This window comes from Petromyzon marinus, chromosome 44 (genome assembly GCF_048934315.1).
Source record: "Petromyzon marinus isolate PM22_M1 ecotype Great Lakes invasive population chromosome 44, UKy_Petmar_22M1.pri1.0, whole genome shotgun sequence".
In the NCBI taxonomy this organism is placed as follows: Eukaryota; Metazoa; Chordata; class Hyperoartia; order Petromyzontiformes; family Petromyzontidae; genus Petromyzon; species Petromyzon marinus.
Window position 1 is genome coordinate 10,382,920 of NC_133710.1, and position 21,282 is coordinate 10,404,201.

General features: G+C 51.1%; 1 protein-coding gene across 4 annotated transcripts in view; it reads left to right on the forward strand.

The window, feature by feature from the left end:
- SGTA (small glutamine rich tetratricopeptide repeat co-chaperone alpha) overlaps positions 1-17,101 on the forward strand; it is a 49,955-nt gene extending 32,854 nt beyond the window's left edge. For 3 of the 4 annotated variants that reach the window (XM_076074007.1, XM_032970940.2, XM_032970941.2), the window contains exons 6-12: positions 1,623-1,727; positions 2,447-2,585; positions 7,131-7,199; positions 7,454-7,491; positions 8,814-8,903; positions 10,791-10,943; positions 11,956-17,101. In XM_076074007.1, the coding sequence (XP_075930122.1) occupies positions 1,623-1,727; positions 2,447-2,585; positions 7,131-7,199; positions 7,454-7,491; positions 8,814-8,903; positions 10,791-10,943; positions 11,956-11,962 (601 nt within the window). In that variant the 3' untranslated portion in view covers positions 11,963-17,101. The remainder of the gene's footprint in view (positions 1-1,622; positions 1,728-2,446; positions 2,586-7,130; positions 7,200-7,453; positions 7,492-8,813; positions 8,904-10,790; positions 10,944-11,955) is intronic. The other variant, XM_032970942.2, reaches the window with a different exon arrangement.
- Positions 17,102-21,282: the final 4,181 nt, after the last annotated feature.

Below are 21,282 nucleotides of genomic sequence, written 5' to 3' on the forward strand. Positions count from 1 at the left end.
TTGGAGGAGGAGGAATGCTGCCTATGACCCCAAGAACACCATCCCCACCGTCAAACATGGAGGTGGAAACATTATGCTTTGGGGGTGTTTTTCTGCTAAGGGGACAGGACAACTTCAACGCATCAAAGGGACGATGGATGGGGCCATGTACTGTCAAATCTTGGGTGAAAACCTCCTTCCCTCAGCCAGGGCATTGAAAATGGGTCGTGGATGGGTATTCCAGCATGACAATGACCCAAAACACACGGCGAAGGCAACAAAGGAGTGTCACAGGAAAAAGCACATTAAGGTCCTGGAGTGGCCTAGCCAGTCTCCAGACCTTAATCACATAGAAAATCTGTGGAGGGAGCTGAAGGTTCGAGTTGCCAAACGTCAGCCTCGAAACCTTAATGACTTGGAGAAGATCTGCAAAGAGGAGTGGGGCAAAATCCCTCCTGAGATGTGTGCAAACCTGGTGGCCAACTACAAGAAACGTCTGACCTCTGTGATTGCCAACAAGGGTATTGCCACCAAGTACTAAGTCATGTTTTGCAGAGGGGTCAAATACTTATTTCCCTCATTAAAATGCAAATCAATTTATAACATTTTTGACATGCGTTTTTCTGGATTTTTGTTGTTGTTATTCTGTCTCTCACTGTTCAAATAAACTTACCATTAAAATGATAGACTGATAATTTCTTTGTCAGTGGGCAAACGTACAAAATCAGAAGGGGATCAAATACTTTTTCCCTCACTGTAAGAGTGCGCAATATCAAATGTTCTTACTTAAATCTTGACCTAAAGCTTTCGTGACTGCAGGAATTCATATTCTTTGGGTCTTTTGGTAAAGTCACGTATATAGGTTCAAAGAAAATCACAAAAAACTACGAAGCTCGATCACAACACAAGTCTGCCTCAGCAGCTTTCCCGCTCTTTTTTCCTCCTGATGACGATCGCTTGTATTGTGATTGAAGCGTCGGAGTTTTTTGTTATTTTCTTTGAACCTATATACGTAACTTTACCTAAAGACCCAAAGAATATGTTGTTACTTATATTCTTGGTTCTTTCGGTAAAGTCACGTTGAAGGGAAACAATATTTAGATGTTCTTGCATTGGACCCATTGTGCATCCATGATGTGTGGATGCACCGATTCTGGAAACAGCGTGTTGGTGATTACAAGCCCATGGGCTGCACAGAAGACTAGCAGCCTTCTACCATTATTATTGAGCTGATCTGGCCCATGCCTTCCAATCACTCCGGCCTGCATCATAGCCCACTCGGGCATTAAAGTCACTCAACAGGATTAGTCTATCTCAAGGGAACACTTTTGCCAGCACCTGTGACAAGAGGTCATAGAATGCATCTGACTTATCAGCCTTGGCTCCATCCCCCCACCGATCTTCACCTTGATTGAGGGCATAAGCCTCCCGTTGATGCGGTGGCGAGCCCACAATAGCCTGGGCCTCGCAGCTTTCCCACACTGACTTGCAAATACACACACCTGTGGTACGATCACACTGCTGCGCCCGCACGCATTGCGCTCACACACGCGTCCTCCCCACGCCTGTGGCATCGGACCCCCCCCCCCCGCCCCCGCCTTGTTCTCCCCTCCGCCACGACCCCGGGACGCGCGGCGGAGCAGGGCGGCCGCCTACAGCAAACTGAGCAACTACGTGGGCGCGGTGCAGGACTGCGAGCGCGCCATCGTTATCGACCCTAACTACAGCAAGGCCTACGGGCGCATGGGGTGAGCAGCACTGTGCCGTGCGCGCGCACGCACGCACAAACACGCTGCACGCGTCCGCACGCGCGGGCCGTGCTGAACTCCCGCTGAGCCATGTCACCGCCCCCTACTGCGAAACCACCGCAGGCTCTACCCGTCTGTAAAACGCAGCGCCTTCCTTTGTGGTAGCTTTGCGCTCGCAAGAATCATACAAATAGCAGATGTGTGAATGATTTTGTGTTTTAATGGCTGCGTCCCAGCAGCGAGCAGCTCTGTGATACCTTCTGTCACGGGCCTTACCTAATGCCCAGCGGTGCGCTGCCATGTGATACTGACGACAGGTGCCATTAGTGCCATTAGAGCACAATCGGTACAAAGACAGAACCCAAGCCATCTGGTCGGCAAGTGGTAAATAACCAGCCAGCTGGCTTAGCGGTGTAGCAAGCGGCTCGCAATTGGAAGGTTGCGAGTTTAAATCCTAGTTGGGGGGTCGTCTCAGCCCATCATCCCACCGGGGTCAATAAAATTAGTACCACATTGTGAGGAAGTTGGCAGCAGTTATTGTTCAGTAAATAGACTCGCCCCCCGCCACAGCAATGCGCAATTTCCACCCAATGAGAGCAGGAAAGCCCTGTGGCCCTTGACTGGTTGGCATTGTTGCGCGGTGCTGCGTGGCGGTGGTTTGTGCGGCGGCGCTGCTGTGACGATGATTGTCGGCGTGTGGCTGTGTGCGGGCCGCGCAGGCTAGCGCTCACCTCCCTGGGGAAGCACGAGGAGGCGGTGGAGTTTTACCGTCGAGCCGTTGAGCTCGATCCGGACAACGAGGGTTACCGAGGCAACCTGGAGCTCGCCGAAAGCAGAGGGAGGGAGGCCACGAGCCCGGTGCGCACGCACGCACCTCTACACAGACATGCATCTACGCACAAAGATAAAGATCCCCCATATAGCCTTAACAGACTGTAGGGGCAAGTGCTGTTAGCGAGCACCTATGAAGGCTGGGACGGTACACGAGGGGGTGGGTGGCCAACACCACGCCCGACCGCCTTTGTCTCCCTAGTGGCAATGTTTTTATCCACCGCACCAGGTACTCATTTGAGGCTGAGTCGACCTAGGGGAGGCCCGGGACCGGTTCAGATAATCGTCACTGGTGTTGGCCGTGAGCAGGCATCGAACCCGTGTCGCCAGGTTCATAGCGCAGCGCGCTAACCGCTACACTACCGCTCCCCACCTACGCACACACACACCACACACGTGCCTCCACACAGACGCACCTCCACACAGACATGCACCTACAAAAGACAAAGATCCCCCATATAGCCTTAACAGACTGTAGGGGCAAGTGCTGTTAGCGAGCACCTATGAAGGCCGGAATGGTACACGAGGGGGTGGGTGGCCAGCACCACGCCCGACCGCCTTTGTCTCCCTAGTGGCAATGTTTACACACCGCACCAGGTACTCATTTGAGGCTGAGTCGACCTAGAGGAGGCCCGGGACCGGTTCAGATAATTGTCACTGGTGTTGGCCGTGAGCGGGAATCGAACCCGGGTCGCCAGGTTCATAGCGCAGTGCGCTAACCGCTACACTATCGCTCCCCATTCCTATACACACACCACACACGTGCACCTCCACACACGCACCTCCACACAGACATGCACCTACGCACGCACACACACTACACACGTGCACCTCCACACACACGCCCACCTCCACACACACGCACACCTCCACACACACGCACCTCCACACAGACAGGCACTTCCACACACACGCACACACCTCCACACATGCACCTCCACACAACAACAACAACCGCCATTCGCCACTAAGTGGCGGTGACGTTACCACGATGCTTGTGCCAGGCTATGTGCACCTTGAGGCCACGTGAAGCGTCGAACGCCCTCTGGCAGGAGGTCACGGGGCAGACCCATGTGCCACCGGTCGACTGACTGAGATGAATGAGATGACTGGCTGATGCACCACCTGTGCCCCCTACTGTGCCAACTTGCTGTGCTTTGGCCATCCGGTACTCCACTCGTTGTTGTGAGCGTCGATCCTCCACCCTCCATTGTTGCTGGAGGGCGACTGCCTCCACCTGCCCAGCAGCGTCCTTCACGAGCCTCCTCCACACACACACACCTCCACACAAACACAACAACAACCGCCATTCGCCACTTAGTGGCGGTGACGTCACCACGACGCTTGTGCCAGGCCATGTGCACCTTTAGGCCACGTGAAGTGTCGAACGCCCGCTGGCAGGAGGTCACGGGGCAGACCCAAGTGCCACGGGTCGGCTGACTAAGATGACTGGCTGATGCACCACCTGTGCCCCCTACTGTGCCAACCTGCTGTTCTTTAGCCACCCGGCGCTCCGCTCGTTATTGTGGGCGTCGCTCCTCTGCCCTCCGTTGTTGTTCGAGGGCAACTGCCTCTAACTGCCCAGTAGTGTCCTTCGCGAGCCTCCTCCACAGAGGCCGATCTTGACACCGCTGGTACCAGTCATCGGCAAGTCCACTCAGCTCCACGTCCTCCTGTACCACATCACTCCATCTCTTCTCTAGCCCGTGCCGCACCCGTTTAGCCCCCTCGATCCGGCTGAAAAAAAGCTGTTTATGCATGCGGTGGCTGGGCATGCGGGCTACATGACCCAGCCAACGCAGCCTTGCCTGCCAGAGGAGCTCACCGATGGGACCTTGCCCAGATCTTTCAAAAATATGTGAGCTCACACAATCCAGCCTGGTTAAACCCAGGATGGATCGTAGTCAGGCTAGCCTAAATGTTTCTAACCGGCGATGATGTTCCATTAGGGGGGTCCACGTTTCGCAAGCATACAGAAGGGAGGGAATGACCGTGGCCGAGAAGACCTGAAGCTTAGTGCGGAGCGACAGACCAGGTAGCTTCCACACAGCGTTACGCAACCGATGAAAAGATATTGCCGCTTGACTGATTCGGAGTGAGACCTCTGCTGTTAAACTGGAGCTGGTCATAAGCACACTGACCAGGTATGGGAAACTCTCCACTCTCTCCACAACTGCCCCATCACCGATTGGGAGGTGTGGGGGTGGAGTGTCCGATGGTACAAAATACCCAGGCAGGTGCTTAGTTTTGGTGGGGCTGATGGTAAGGCCCCATCTCTTAGTGGCACGCTCCAGTCTCAGCAACAGCGTCTTCAACTCCTCTGAATGAGCAGCTATTACCAAATCATTGGCATACATAACGTGGTTGAGCAATAGGGAGCCATCCCTTGACCGCACCTGGGCATCGATCAGCCTCCCATTATATCTGTACTAAATGGAGATTCCCCCGGTACAGCTTTTGAAGGCTTCACGAACTAGGTGGTCAAAATAGATGTTAAATAATGTGGGAGCCAGAGGACATCCCTGTCGCACCCCAAGGTGTACAGGGAATGGCTCTGACTCCCGGTCACGTAGTTTTACCCGGGCCTGCTCACCATCATGAAGGTCCTTAATGATCGTGAGCAGAGGGTCAGGTACTCCAAAAGCACGAAGAACAACCCAGGCCTTGACCAGGTCAATAAAGCAGAGATGTAGGTCTTGTTGGAATTCCCTACACCTCTGCTGTAGCAGACGGACAGAAAATATGGCATCTGTGCAGGACCACCCTTTCCTGAAACCGCATTGGGGCTCTGCAAGCCTCTGCACACACACACCTCCACACAAACGCACCTCCACACACACATGCATCAACATATATGCATGTTTGCACACACAAGACAGACAAAGATCCCCTGTATACCCTTCAACAGACTGTTGGGGTAATTGCTGTTAACGAGCACCTATTAAGGCCAAGACAACACACTTGGGGGTATGTAGTCAGCACCATACCTGGCCCCCTTTGTCTTCCTAGTGGCCATGTTTATACATCGCCACGAGGGAGACTTAGTTGACCAGGATTGGTTCAGATTCCGGCTCGTGTCCAACTGGTGTTGGCCATGAGCGGGAATCGAACTCAGGTTTCCGGGTTCAAAGGGTAATGCGCTAACCGCTACATCCACCGCTCCCCACACACGCATGAGTACAGACCTACGCACAGGTACATACATGCATGTGCACACATACCTGCATGCATACGCATATGTATGTGCAAAGACAAATAACCCCCGTATCGCCTAAACAGACTGTTGGGGCAAGTGCTGTTAGCGAGCTCCTATGAAGGTGGCCAGCACCACGCCCAGCCGCTTTTGTCTCTCTAGTGGCAATGTTTTTTATGCACTGCACCAACTACTCATTTGAGGCTGAATTGGCCTACGGGAGGGCCAGGACCGGTTCAGATAATCGTCACTGATGTTGGCCGTGAGTGGGAATCGAACTCGGGTTGCCAGGTTTGTAGAGCACCACACTAACCACTACGCTACCGCTCCCCAATATACATGTACGCACACAGACAAGCATTTATGTACCCACATCTGCTTGCATGCTGGCATGCCTTTGTGTACGCACACACATACGTGCACTCACACTCGTCCACAGGATTCCTGACAGTGAGCAACGTCGCTGCCAAGTGATTGATTTTATCATGGGCTTCCTCTAGGTTGACCCAACATAAAATGAGCCAGTAGAGTGGTGTTATCGATGTTAGCACTGGGGAAACAAAGGTGCCCGGACGTAGTGCCGGCCTGACTACTACAGGAGCCCTATGTCTTGCTGGCCTTAATAGGTTCTCATTTGGGGCGGCGACACAGCCCAGCTGTTTTGCGTTCACCACTTGTTGCAAAGTTTCTCGGTTCAAATCCGGCAAGCCGAACCTGGTTATTACGGCGGGTGTGTGACCGTAAAAGATACTATGCATTGTCTGCTTCATAGCGGGCGATCAAAGGATCCCGTGATGTCATTCGTAAAGAGTACACCAGCTCACTGCCTGTAACAGGCAGTGAGCTGGAGCCACATTCACCACACACCCACCCCCAAGCTCCACAGTCCTCTGTATATGAAGGTGTTTCAGACAATTCATGAGTGTTTGTGTGGGAGAAAACCAGAGCACCCGGCGAGAACCCACGCGTGCAAGGGGCAGTGCTCTATCCCGTACAATTGGAATAGGTGGAGACTACATTTTCTGTACCGCCTTCTCCTGGCGAGCCAGGGTATGGCACCTCCTTGATGCACGTGGGAAGGGAGTTTCACAACATGGATGTGATCCGCAAACCCTCGCTGCCTCTGCAGTGCTGGATTGCAGGCGTTCGCCATCGCAGCCCTGGACTCAACCCATCGTGACTGAAACGTCGTGTCGCTTTTGCACGTTCACATGCACGTATATACATTCACACACGCGCGTGCAGTGAAACACATACGTAAACATATACCACGCGCACACGTACCCGTGTAGGTGTCGCCACTGGCGGGGGGGGGGGGGGGTGCCCAGTCGGGGCTCTCTTCGTCTTTGAGTGCGTATTTTGTGTGCGCGTTGTCACAGCAGAATGCCACGCCGCCCGGAGGCTTCGACCTCGCTGGGATCCTCAACAACCCGGGATTCATGGCCATGGTAGGCGACGCCGTGACAGCGACCTCGTGGTTCACACAAGCGGCGTGTCGCTCGCATCCCAAGCTCCACGCATTCCCGTGCCAGTTTGTTCCCGAGCGTTGACCGGCCCCGCCGCACAAAACGGTTGAGGCGTAGTCTTTGCGCCACAGCGAGTGCCGGCAGCGTTTTGTGGGCCGTGTTTAGCGCGTGGGAAGGCGGGCGACGTCTCTCATTGTGGTGATCTCTGCTGTGTGTGTGTGCGTGCGTGTGTGCAGGCGGCCAACATGATGCAGAATCCACAATTGCAGCAGATGTGAGTGGCGCTGCGCGTGTGCTTGCACGCTTGCAAACGCGCATGGACACACGCATGGACATGCGATACACACGCAATGGACACGCGATGGACACAGCCTATTGTGCATTGTGGCAAAGAGTAATGGGTAACACATTTAAAATGAATAGATGGATAGTCCATTTTGAATATGAAATTAACAGGAAGTCAATCTCTCGACAACATAAAAGGTAATTTTTAACCATCGGCTCGACGGCCTTCTGGACCAATGTTTCCTGAGAGCATTTCTTTGAGCATGTAAAGTCTGGATTGGTTTAGATCTTCAGGGTCTCATCATTAGTTACATCCATTTAAACAACTGCTACTGCAATTGCCAGATGTTAAGGCAAAGAGCACTCCCAAAAAACTGGGTCCCGAATCAGCACGACCAGAAAAATTATACAAAACCATTTGCTTGCCGTGGTGGACAATAATTGGTCATAAAGTATACGTCCAGTAGAGGTGCTAATCGTTCAAACGTTTGTTAAACGTTAGCAAAGTCTAAAACTTTTTGGGTTTTCCTTTCTGTTTATAACTTAGTCAGAATTGTGCCACCTCCAGCGCCACCGAGAGGTCGTGGCTAGCCGCACACGTACACGCACAGTAGGTGACCACGCGTAGCTCCGTGTAGCCCTCTTTCTCTATAGCTCTACCTTCTATCCATTTCTCTCTTTCAATTTTTGTCCGTCTTGCTTTATTTAATTCCTTTTTTATCTCTCGCTTGCTGCAAAGGTTTGCAGTTCAAATCTGGCCTTAATGCTGCGACTGTATTAACCATGAAACAGAATGCACCGTCCGCTTTCACAGTGGACGTTAAAGATCCTGTGACATTAAAAGAAGAAGAGTTAGGCTATTGTGTGCCAGTGTCATGGTCCATAATTGCCAATTTTGGAAATGCAGGTGAAAATTACGGAATGGGAACCTGCGTAGCAATAAGTCATGCCCTGCTGCAACAACTTAGCAGAACCGTCTTGCAAATAGTCTTGAGACTCGGTGAGGCTTTCCTGGGTAAACAACGTGTATTTACAATAATAAGTATACCAACCTGCAGGGCTCAGTTGGTTACCAAACACTCCGCTATGCTCGATCGAGGCAGCTCACCACGAAACCTGTGAATGTTTCTGTGGTCTCGAGCCTTTTTACGACTCCCCTCGCAACACCGGGGTTTGTCCTGCAACTCCAAATCATCGAGTTTTCAATCAGCCTCTCACTCACGAGACTGTCCCTACATCCTTTGTCTTCGAGTCTGCACCACCGAGTGATGAACGATGATGGTGGTGGTGGTTGTTGGTGTCGTTGCTCAGGATGTCGGGAATGATGTCAGGAGGCTTCTCTGGAGGCGTCCCGGGTGTGGGAACTGGTGGCATCAACGACATGGCCGGCCTAATCCAAGCGTACGTACGCAGCTTCCACGGCTGAAGCACGCCTCCCCTCGGCTGCGTCGGCTTTCAATAATGGACGGGCGCTTAAGTGATGCGGTCATGACTTTCCTTACGCTGACTCAGTCTAAAGCGAGTGCCTGACTGCCTAAAGCTAGTGCCTAACTCAACTTAGAGTGAGTGCCTGACTCGGCCTAAAGCTAGTGCCTAACTCAACTTAGAGCGAGTGCCTGACTCGGCCTAAAGCATGTGCCTAACTCAACTTAGAGCGAGTGCCTAACTCGGCCTAAAGCTATTACCTAACTCAACTTAGAGCGAGTGCCTGACTCGGCCTCAAGCTAGTGCCTAACTCAACTTAGAGCGAGTGCCTGACTCGGCCTAAAGCATGTGCCTAACTCAACTTAGAGCGAGTGCCTAACTCGGCCTAAAGCTATTACCTAACTCAACTTAGAGCGAGTGCCTGACTCGGCCTCAAGCTAGTGCCTAACTCAACTTAGAGCGAGTGCCTGACTCGGCCTAAAGCTAGTACCTAACTCAACTTAGAGCGAGTGCCTGACTCGGCCTAAAGCTAGTGCCTAACTCAACTTAGAGCGCGTGCCTAACTCGGCCTAAAGCTAGTGCCTAACTCAACTTAGAGCGAGTGCCTAACTCGGCCTAAAGCTAGTGCCTAACTCAACTTAGAGCGAGTGCCTGACTCGGCCTAAAGCTAGTGCCTAACTCAACTTAGAGCGAGTGCCTAACTCGGCCTAAAGCTAGTGCCTAACTCAACTTAGAGCGAGTGCCTAACTCGGCCTAAAGCTAGTGCCTAACTCAACTTAGAGCGAGTGCCTGACTCGGCCTTAAGCTAGTGCCTAACTCAACTTAGAGCCAGTGCCTAACTCAGCCTAAAGCTAGTGCCTAACTCAACTTAGAGCGAGTGCCTAACTCGGCCTAAAGTGTGTTGCTGTTGCGAGGCGGCGTTGGTCATGAAACTGGCGAGCGTTTATGATTGGTGCTTCTACACCACTGCTATTGTAGTCGTGTTTTTTTATCAGACTTTCTCAGCACAGGCCCATACACGCTAATCAGCCAGCAACAAGCAGAACCCTCAATGTCGTAATAGATAGTAGTGTAACACGTTTCTTGAATTGACCACGATTATTATAAGAGTTTGCAAAATGTGATGATGTCAGGGAATTCCAAAGTTGAGCAGTGTGAGGGGAGATGCAGAAAGAGAAGTGAGGTGACCTGCACTGTGGTGAGTGGATAGTTGAGTGGATGGGTGAGTGAGTGGATGGGTGGTAGTGTTGTTGTGACCTGTAGTGTGGTGAGTGGATGGGTGAGTGAGTGGGCGAGTGGATGGGTGGTAGTGTTGTTGTGACCTGTAGTGTGGTGGTTGAACAGTGTCTGGTGGTAGACCAAGTCATCGACATGGGTGGAGTAATTGATGAGTAAAGCTCACAGAAACCGTAACCATGATAGTAGCGATAGAAGAGTGGTAAGGAGTGGTGGCTGGCCGCCGGCGTGCTAGTGACTGGGACGCCATGTTGACGAGATGTTAACTACCTCACTTGGTATACAGGAGGTCGTGGGTTCGATTCGAACGGTGACGCCTGTATATTTGGAGTTAGCATGTCTATCCCCCCATGGTCACATAGTTTTCTCCGGGTCCTACAGTTTTTCCCTCCACATTTAGAATAAATGTACGTTTAGAATATTTGGTTGCTATAAATGTCCACGTGATAAGCCACTTCGTTGAGCTACTATTGTGGCCGGGTTGCTTCTGAAATAGAGCTGCATAGCTCAGTGGGCCTTAACCTGGTAAAATAGAAATTGTGATACTAGAGTGAATCTTGAGTGCTGGATCATCTTCCGCCCTGAACTTGGGATTCTAAAGTCGGCATGAATGTGACCGCGTAACAGAGGGCAGCAGTTCGCGCAGACGATGCAGCAGGAGAACCCGGAGCTCATCGAGCAGCTGAGGAGCCAGATTCGTAGCCGGCCGGCCAGCGCGAGCCACGACGACCTCCCACCTCCCTACCAGCCCCCGCCCCCACCCCCACCACAGCCGCCAAGGTGAGAGGGCAGAGGTCACTCGGGGTGACCTCGCAGAGATCTGTTGACATAGACGCATTCTTTGAAGGTGCGCGTGCTGTATTAATAGATGCCTATAAGAGTGAACGAATGCTCGGTAAGACCACAACTAAAAACCTAAATATTAACGAATCAACACATCTTTATATGGCATCGCGCCCTTCAAGATAAATTGTCACAAGGCGCTTCACAATTAACGTGGTTATGCTGGCATGAATAAAGCAACACGAACAGTCGATAATTATAAGGCAAAATAAATGATGAACATATTCAATACACATCAATTTAAATGCATTACTATGCAGGTTAAGCGCATGACAATGTGATCGATGGGTTATAGAAGTGTGTGCAGTCGGGTTCTACAAAGTACATCAACCGGTTCCATAATTTGGAGGCCCGAGAGCCGAACACTCGGCCACCTGTGGTTAATTTTTAGAGGGGACCTTGGTGAGGAATCATCCGTCCCGTGGTCACTGGAGCTGTCCAGGGATCTATAGAATTCAAATATAAAAAATTGAAGGGTCCCAACCACTCAATGCTCGGTAAGTAATGAGCAACTTTTAAAATATACCCTAAACCTTACAGGAAGCTAATGTAGGGCTGCCAATGTGTGTTGTGTGATTATGGCTTCTGCTTCCTCACATATAACTGGCAATACTGTAAAACAGAGCAACTGTAAAGCAAGCCAAAACCAGATCCCAGCCACAACCATCGTAACCACAAAGTCGGATGATCCAGAGCCTCCAACCCAACCACCGATCACGCCGCCCTTTCTCCAGGGCACGGCACGCTCCACGCTTCACTGTGTCACAGACCTGGGTGCCAGTGAGATGATGATGATGCCCGGGATTTGTTGGTATGAGCGGCATGGACCAATGTGGACTGGTACCCACTGGATTGGAACGAAGGATTTTAGTCTCTCGCCTCTTGGGATTCTGTGGCTCGAAGCTGTTGGTGGCAGCATGTCAACTTTTGTTTCTCTTTTCTTCCACAGCTCTTGAACATCCGTGACCTCCCTCTACCCACTACCCTCCCCCCCTCCATGACTACAAGCTCCCCCCCCTCCCTCGCCACGCACCAGCCCAATCATCGACTCTCCCTGGATAGTCCCATCCAGACAAATTGGCCAATAAAAATAAACGAAATGGCACGTAAAATGATTGCTTTTCTTCAGTCTCGGTGACCTGTTGACCACCTGGCGTGACCCCGCGACTTCTTGATGCGCCTGCATCCTGGGGCTGGGGTTGCTGTGTGACAGCGAGTGATATGGCTGGTGAATCACACGCAAACAAAATAACTCTTTTTGACGACCTTTGAAGTGCCAGGGCCAGGTGGACACTTGCAAGTGAACATCTGACCTCCATGGCGAGCTTGTGTGTTGCGTGCTTGAGTGAGTGTGCGTACATTTGTGTGTGTGTACGTTGTGTGTGTGTGTGTGTGTACTTCGCTTGTGTCTGTGTACGTCATGTGTGTGTGTGTGCGCGTTATGTGTATCTGGCCAGCTGGGTGTTCAGTCAGTGTTTGCTGGGAATACCCTAGCTGCTACCGTAGGCGCACACCAGGTGATTTCTATCTTGCATCTGGTGAGTCGGTCCTGCCGGCGGCAGCTGCCAACGCCGAACCCCGTGCGGCGGTGAACTGATCTGGCAAACTCAGTGTCTGAGTTGGGTTTGTGGAACCCTTGGTGGGGGAAATACCATCAGAAGGTCTCCTCAGACCATCCACTGCATCCAGCATCATCTCCAGCCGTCTCGACATCGTCTTGCCACTGGATACAGATGAGTTTGGACGAGAGAGTGAGGTCGAAGCTGCGTGCAACTCTCCCTCACTTGTTCAACCTGATGACACCATCATCAGGTCGAACAAAGAACATCAAAGTAACACCACTTAATGTTGGCGCTTGGAATGTGCGCACACTTATGGACACAGCCGGACCAAACAGACCTGAGAGACGCACGGCTGTTGTAGGCAGAGAACTTGCCAGATACAACATTCACGTTGCCGCCCTAAGTGAGACCCGGCAAGCTGACACATGACAGATTGCAGAAGTTGGAGCCAGTTACACCTTCCTTTGGAGTGGGGGTGGAAAAGAGGAGAGACGCATCGCTGGTGTTGGTTTTGCAGCAAAATCTAACCTGGTCAACCAACTGTCAAGCAACTGTCGAGCTTACCCAACGGTATCAACGACCGTTTGATGACCCTGAAGCTCCATCTACCAGGCAAAAAGCAGGTCACCATCATCAGTGCCTTGGCGCCAACCATTACTACCCCGGATGAGTAAAAACAAAAAAGTTTTACGCTGGCCTGGAGACTGCAATTGCTGCTGCACCCAGCAAAGAGAAACGAATTCTCGGCGACTTCAATGCCAGAGTTGGAACTGACCATCAGTCATGGAATGGGATCATTAGGGTGCACATGGTGTTGGCAAATGCAACAGCAAAGGCCTTTTCCTACTGGGATGCAACAACGGTCAAAACATTGGCACTCAATTGACTATGTCGTTGTCAGGAGGAGAGACAGGCGTGACATCCAAGTTTCAAAGGCCATGTGCGGTGCAGAATGCTGGACAGACCACAGACTCGTTATCTCCAAGCTCAATATCCGGATCAAACCTAGACGTCCACAAGGCAAAACAAAATGTTAAGTGACTCAACATCTCCCAGCTGAAACAGGTGAGCATCCAGCAGTACTTTTCTGAATCCCGAGACCACCGCTTGGAGTCCCTAAGGCCTGACTGAAGATGCTGAGGCAGATTGGACAGCTGTCAGAAATCTGCTGCACTCGGCAATGCTTCAAACAGTCGGCGCTGCCACGCGCAAACACCAAGACTTGTTCGACGTAAATTATGCAGAGATTCAGCCACTCCTTTATGTGAAACATTGCCTGAACAAAACCTACCTGAATGATAGCAGCTCAGAGTCCAAGAAAACTGCATTTCTCAACATCCACAGGACTGTCCAGCTCCAGCTTAGACCTATGCAGAATGCTTGGCTCAGTCAGAAAGTCGAGGAGACACAACCACGTGCCGACAGCAACAACACAAAGCATTTCTACGATGCACTAAAGTCAGTTTATGGCCCACAACCCTCAGGAATCTCACCTCTCCTGTGTGCAGATGGAACCACACTGCTCACAGAGAAAGACAAAATCCTTGGCAGATGGGCCGAACACTTCAACTCAGTCCTCAATCAGCCTTCATAAATGAAGACGCGATCCAAAAGGCTGCCTCAAGTTGAAATGAACCTGTCACTTGCAGATCCACCCACTCTAGAGGAAACAAAAAAGCCATCAGTCTCCTGTTATCGGGAAAAGCTCCGGGAGCTGATGCCGTATCAGCGGACGTCTACAAGGTGGTAGGGCCTCGTTTGGTTGAGAATCTAACCGACCTCTTCCAGTCATTATGGAGACAAGAAGCTGTCCCTTAGGTGTTAAAGGATGCGTGGATTATCCACCTGTACAAGAGGAAGGGCAATCGCCAAGCCTGTGACAATCAGAGGTATATCCTTGCTGTCCATTGCGGGAAAAATCTTTGCAAGAATCCTCCTGAATCGTCTAACAGAACACCTAGACCAAGGCCTGCTGCCCTAGAGCCAGTGTGGCTTAAGAAAAAGCCATCGAACCACTGACATAGTGTTTGCAGCCCACCAACTCCAATAAAAATGCCAAGAGCAAAACTCCGATTGATACCTCACCTTTGTCGACTTGGGAAAGGATTTCGACACCATCATCTGCGAGGGCCTCTGGAAGATCATAGTGAAGTTTGTATGCCCGGACAAATTTATCACCATGATAGGACAGTTGCGTGACGGCATGAAGGCTAAGTTTGTGCAAGATCACCGAGAGTGCTCTGAACAGTTTTCAGTCACAACTGGAGTGAAGCAAGGCTGTGTTCTAGCACCAACCCTCTTCAGCATGATGTTCTCCGCCATGCCGCTCGATGCCTTCCCAAATGAACACACTGGGATCCACTTCATCTACCACTTTGACAGGGACGCTGTTCAACTTGCGGAGGATGCAAGCCAAAACAAAGGTGGAGGAGGTGACTTCGCGACCTTTTGTTTGCAGATGACTGCGCGCTAGCTGCTGGCTCGCATGCCGACCTGCAGACCTTCATGGACCAGTTCTCAGCTGCCTGCGACAACTTCGGCCTCACAATCAGTACAAAGAAGACTGAATTTATGTACAACCTGCCCCTGTAATCCTTACGTGGACCCAACCATCTCAAGTTCACCTACATTGGTAGCGCTCTGCCACGTGCTGTTCACATTGATGATCAACATCAGCATTGCCAAGGCTAGGTGCAGCCTTTGGCTGTCTGCGAGATTTAGTGTGGGAAAGGAAAGGCATCAAGTTGGCCACTAAACTGAAAGTTTACCAGCCAGTAATAACTACCAACTCTTATGGCTGCGAAACCTGAACAGTATTACAACGCCACCATTCCAGGAAACTCAATCACTTTCACCTAAACTGTGTGAGGAAGCTCCTGAGGATCAGCGGCAGGACAGAATCCCAGACCCTGAAGTCCTCAGAGGTGCTGACATACTGAGCATTCCTCACGCACCTTATGAAAGCACAGCTCGGATGGGCCGTCCGTGTGACCAGGATGCCTGCCACTCGTCTCCCAAAGCAGATATTCTTTGGAGAGCTGAAGAATGGTAAGCGGGCACACGGTGGGCCGAAAGAAACACTTCAAAGACACACTGAAGGCCTCCCTCAAGGGCTTTAACATAGATCAAAAGTCATGGGAAATCCTTGCTAAAAATCGTCTGATCTGGTGAAATCTCATCTGGCATGGCACTACCACCTCTGAAACCAGCAGAACCAAAATGCCATGGTGAGGAGACAACAGCAGAAGACCCGTATCAAGAGAGCCGTCCCCCAGCAGCAGCAGGCTGCTACCAACAAATCATGTCCAGTGTGCCACGGAGTGTCCCGGGCTCAGATTGGCCTCTTCAGCCATCTGCGCTGTCACCGTACCCCAGATTCATCCCAATGAAGCATGTCACGGTCATCAACAATCCTTGATGGACGAACACGGAAGGAAAGGAAGGTGTACTTTGTGTGTGTGTCATGTTTGTGTGTCGATGCGTGTGTGTACCTTGTGTGTACACGTGTGTGTACATTTGTATGTGTGCGTTGTGTGTGTGGAGCGATTACGATGCGGCTGTCGCACTGCGCTACGATCCCAGCAAGTGGACACGCGCACTTTGTCGCTTCGGAAAGTGGCATCCGATTGGTCCGAGCCTCCTCCCCCCAAGGGCACCGCCGCATCCAACGCGGAGTCGTCGTTTCCTCGCTCTGGGAAGTCAACTCAGCTCGCTGAAGGCTTGGTTCCAACCAGCCTCTCGTGCTCGGCAGGCACATGGAGGTGCTCGCTAACACCACATCCTACGAGACTAAATGGGGGGGAGCCTTTTATCTGTGCGTATCTGCCGTTGTGTGATTGTCGGGGGGGTTTCGTGTATGGACCTATGTTGAGGTGGCCGGTTCGCGCTACGCTGCACTTCTCAGCCACACTGGTTCCAGTCTCGCCACGCACCTCATCACCGTTACTGCCAATTGGTGTCCCAATGCCCTGTCCTGAAGATGTTTGCGTGGTCACCAAACAGCTGCGATTTGAGAGACAAACACGCTGCCAACGTTTTCCCCGCCGCCACACCAAGTCCAAATGGACACTCGCAAACGGCGCTGCTCCTCGGTTCTAGTGGCGAGGCTCCGAGGGAAACCCCCACACTGCGTGGTATTTGTGTGCAGCGATCACGAGCCGCCGAGTGATTTCAGGGTTGGACATCACGACAACGTCCATCGCGAGCCGTTACATGGCGAGCCATCGGCGTGAACACCATCACCCCTTCGGCGGTCGTCTGCATTCATCCAACGTGAAAATCACTTCGCTTGTGCGTACGGGGCGAGTCTGGCTGTCGGTTGTAACGTGTTAGCCGGCGTCTTGCTCTCGGTGGGCGTCTTGTGTGAGCCGAGCCTCGTCCCGCGCCTGGAGAGTCGTGATGTACAGAGGAATGTTTTGTAACTGATAAGGAGACGACAGAAACCGCGGAAGGCTGCGGCCCCCACTGCTCGCGATGCGGTGATTATCTTAACGTGGCTGTGCTGGCATGAATAAAGGCGCTTTGAATATTTAACAAAATAATCTCAATTTCTTCCGTGAGCGACGATCGGAAATGTGAATTTAGACGCGGCACTTTCCTCACCATTCCGGTGTTCGTGTAGAACCCGTCTCGGTCTCGTCTGGGAAGAGTTGCCGAAACAAACGAACGTGTTATTGGCTTGGGTAGGTGCCTCAAAACACAGCCGTCGAACTTGCCCTCCTGAAATCGTGGCGTTTCCTCCATGCCGTTCGGTTTTGCAGCGTCGATGTTTTATTGGAGTCACGATGTGTTTGTTGCAAGCTGACCGTGCGTTGCTTTGGATTGGACACGCGTGGTCCCCTGAGAGTTGTGACCACGCTGCTGGAGACCGCACACCCAGTCTCGTGTATAACCAGGGCTGTGTTGACGACAGAGACGTCGGTGGGATACAGACACACAGGACACACAGGGCACAGGACACACAGGACACATGACAGGACACACATGGCACATGACAACACATGGCACAGGACACAGGGCACAGGACACATGACACACAGGGCACAGGACACACATGACACGGCACAGGACACACGGCACAGGGCACACAGGACACAGGACACGGCATAGGGCACAGGACACAGAACACACATGACACAGGACACACGGCACAGGGCACACAGGACACACGGCATAGGGCACAGGACACAGAACACACATGACACAGGACACACAGGACACACGGCACAGGACACACGGCATAGGGCACAGGACACACATGACACAGGACACACAGGAAACACATGACACAGGACACACATGACACAGGGCACAGGACACAGGACAGGACACACATGACACATGACACAGGACACACATGACACATGACACACAGGACACACATGACACAGGGCAGTATCCCGGTCACTCGTTTGCACCCATCTGGATTTTTATTTTGTATCTGTCAAAACAAATGAAAACCAAACACTCCTAAACATTTTCAGTCTCTGCCTCGTAACCGGAAACATCAAACAACAATTCTGGCATTGCCCCTTCTACACCCAATACTTTATTATTATTATACGTTACAGCCCTGTGAGTTTGTGTAAGAATGTGGTTGTGTGAGCTGCACGTGTGACTGGTCACCATGGTACAGCAGTCGACAAAGTTTTTTTTTGCTGCCATTGTAAAAAATAATTTAAAATAAAAACATTCAAACGTTATCGGTGTACAGCAGTGGCGACCACATCGAGCTTTTGGGGTGCAGTACACGGGACAATCTTACAGATTGCAGTTACAATAACTTTTGTTCAAAATCTGGAACACTGCACACTTGTGGGCAAGGTGAACATAGAACTTTAGTGTAAACATCTTGGATTGGCAAGTGGCATAGCCTGGTCCCCCCCCCCATCATCCATCCCCAGTGTAGCTGCAGTCTGCACGCTCGAGAGCTCTCCCGCTTGGCAACCTCACGGCGCTGTGGGCCCTGCCTGCCCCTGATGCTGCTGCTGCTGACAATAGCTGCCACTAGCCCGCAGGCTGTTTGGTCTCGATAGGCATCTCGCAGTAGTCATGGCTGGTTGGGAATGTCAGTGGACACAAAGATATGGAGACCAGAATTGACTGCACTTTTAACACTGACGTTTGTTTTGAGCAAGAGTTGACTGCTATATAAGAACGATGCAAAACAACTAACATTGGCCATCATCATCTGTACGAAAATGTTAATCTAGTTAAAATATATAGTTTTAGACGCTCAATCACTTCAATCTCCCTTAAAAGATGGCCAGGTGTCAATGACAGTTGTTTAGGGGTGTAACATTTCGACAATTCCTTTCAGACTTGTTTCCTCTGGCCGGCACCTGCACACACTGCCCCACTTTAACCACCGCTCTCAATGCCCACGTTGGTCACGGTGCCATCAAGGCGACCGCTACAATCGCATTAATGATTCACTTGAGAATTTAAATTGCTATCCACGTCTCCGTGTTGGGAAAGACTGGGCCCCACTACAAACTAAACTAATTTTTATGTTACCAGCTAAGGCCCACTGAGCTAGAGTAGCTCTTTTTCAGAAGCGACCTGGCCACAAATGACAGCTTAACGAAGTGATTTGTTGTGTGGAAATGTATCGCAGTGTAGCAGCCAAATACTCTTAAACGCGTGACGTCGATTCTAATGTGGAGGGAAAAACCGGAGGACCCGGAGAAAAATCTACGCGACCACGGGGAGAGAGAGACACGCAAACTCCAAATATACAGTACCCAGGCATCAGTGCCGGGATCGGACCCACGTCCACCTGCATACCAGGTGAGGGAGTTAACATCTCATAGCCACCGTGGCGCCCCGCTACTTTTTTTGTCACGAAGCCGACACCTTCGCCGACCCTTTGGAGAGAGTCGTGCAAACGAAGCAAATTACACTCACGACCAGTGGCGGATGAAGCGAGTGCGGGGCCTGTAGCATGATGTTATACAGGGGCCCTCAATAACAACAAAAAACACAAATACTAAAAAAAATGTTTTACTTGCATGGTAAAGTAATTGTATTTTTTTATTTTCTATACAGCCAGATAATACGACAAATGATCCTCATGGCGGTACCCCGGGGTACCAAATAATACTAAATGGCCGAGGCAATTAAATATTTTATTTCTGGGTAACATTATTATTCCCCGGGGTGTAACGTCACTCCGCGACTGGGGTACCAATCAATCTGAAATCGGTGCCACTCCGCGATGTCGAAACGCAGCGAGGACGATGATTGCGCCGAAAAACCCTGAACGCTCGCGGTACACACCGTGGTGGTGCATCGTGAGTACAGCTCGTCGAGACGAGTCGATTGCCGCATCGCCGACCATCAACAGGCTAACAGTGACTGCATCACGGACATTGTGCGAGAGCCGGGGTCACTATGGTGCCCCGGGGTACCCGCCATAAGGTTCAAATCGCTAACCTTAAACGCCCAGTTGATTAAAGTTGAAGGCGGTATAGTACTATAGTAATAGAGCAAGTGCAGAATCACTGAACCGGAATTGATAGCTTGAAAGCGTTTAGTGCTTGGCCCTTGAAACCGCAGGGCCCGTAACATGTTATACTTTTGCTACGAGGATAATCCGGCACTGCTAACGATGCAAAAGACGCGATTGCAAACCGCGCTGAGGACGTGCAGAAATGAATTGACTTGTAACGTATCCACACAACTATACAACTAAAAAGCTGTCATGTAAAAGCATTACGTGGGTATGTTGAACTTCTTTCACACCGTATGTAGCCAACGGTGCTAATTGGAGGCGCACATATCATCCTTATTGGTGTATAACATGAGAACCAAGTTGCCTTTGGTCAAGTGGTTCCCACGAAGGATGTAGAATTCCCACCTCTGTATGAGCAGTGCCATTCCGAGTGAGAGTGGACGCACTTTTGCAGCCGTCTGGAACGCTGTTCCGTCCGATATGAGGATCCCACGAGAGCTATGCACTTTCAAATCTTGATTTAAAACTCATTTCTGCTGAACTGCCCTTGATGTTTAGTTTGTTGTGCGTCCCCCATACGGTGAGAAATAAGTTTAACATGCATACACATACATACACCAAGCGACAATAAATAAAAGATGAAGAGCATCGCACAACCATTGCTTGTAACAGTCATCGTTGACCACCTGAATGTGACATTGTAGTCGCAGCTCGACATCAAGATCAGCCGTACGAAGGTCGACGACGACTAAGAGCCATTGTGGTGTTCAAGTTCCAGGCTGTTTCCCGTTAACACTGCAGCTGGTGGCGGCGGTGCAATCTGAAAAGGGCATTGCCGAGGAAGGAGAGGAAATGCGCCACCCCCTCTGATCGCTTCCTTTCGTCCGAGTCAACTGCCCCGAGGGGCGTGGCACCCAGGGCCGGGTCAAGGCACGGGGCTGGAGGGCCTCCAGAGATGAAGTGAGCAGTTATTTCATCAGTGAATGCTGAATTGTATTTGTTGTTAGCCTTGTGAAAAATAATTTTATTTCTCTTAAACTTTGTTTTCCTCTCGAAAATATTACTGGGGGCCTCACAGTACCTGTAGCCTACACAATCTTAATCCGGCCCTGGTGGGACGTGGACTTGGCCAAGTCTACAATTTCACTTGTATTGTTCATGCCTGTAAAGCACTATATATCTTGCGTGTTTTTGCACAAATAGTGCTATAGAAATAAAGTTTGATTGATTGGGCAGACAACTCGCGAATCCGGTTTGTTTG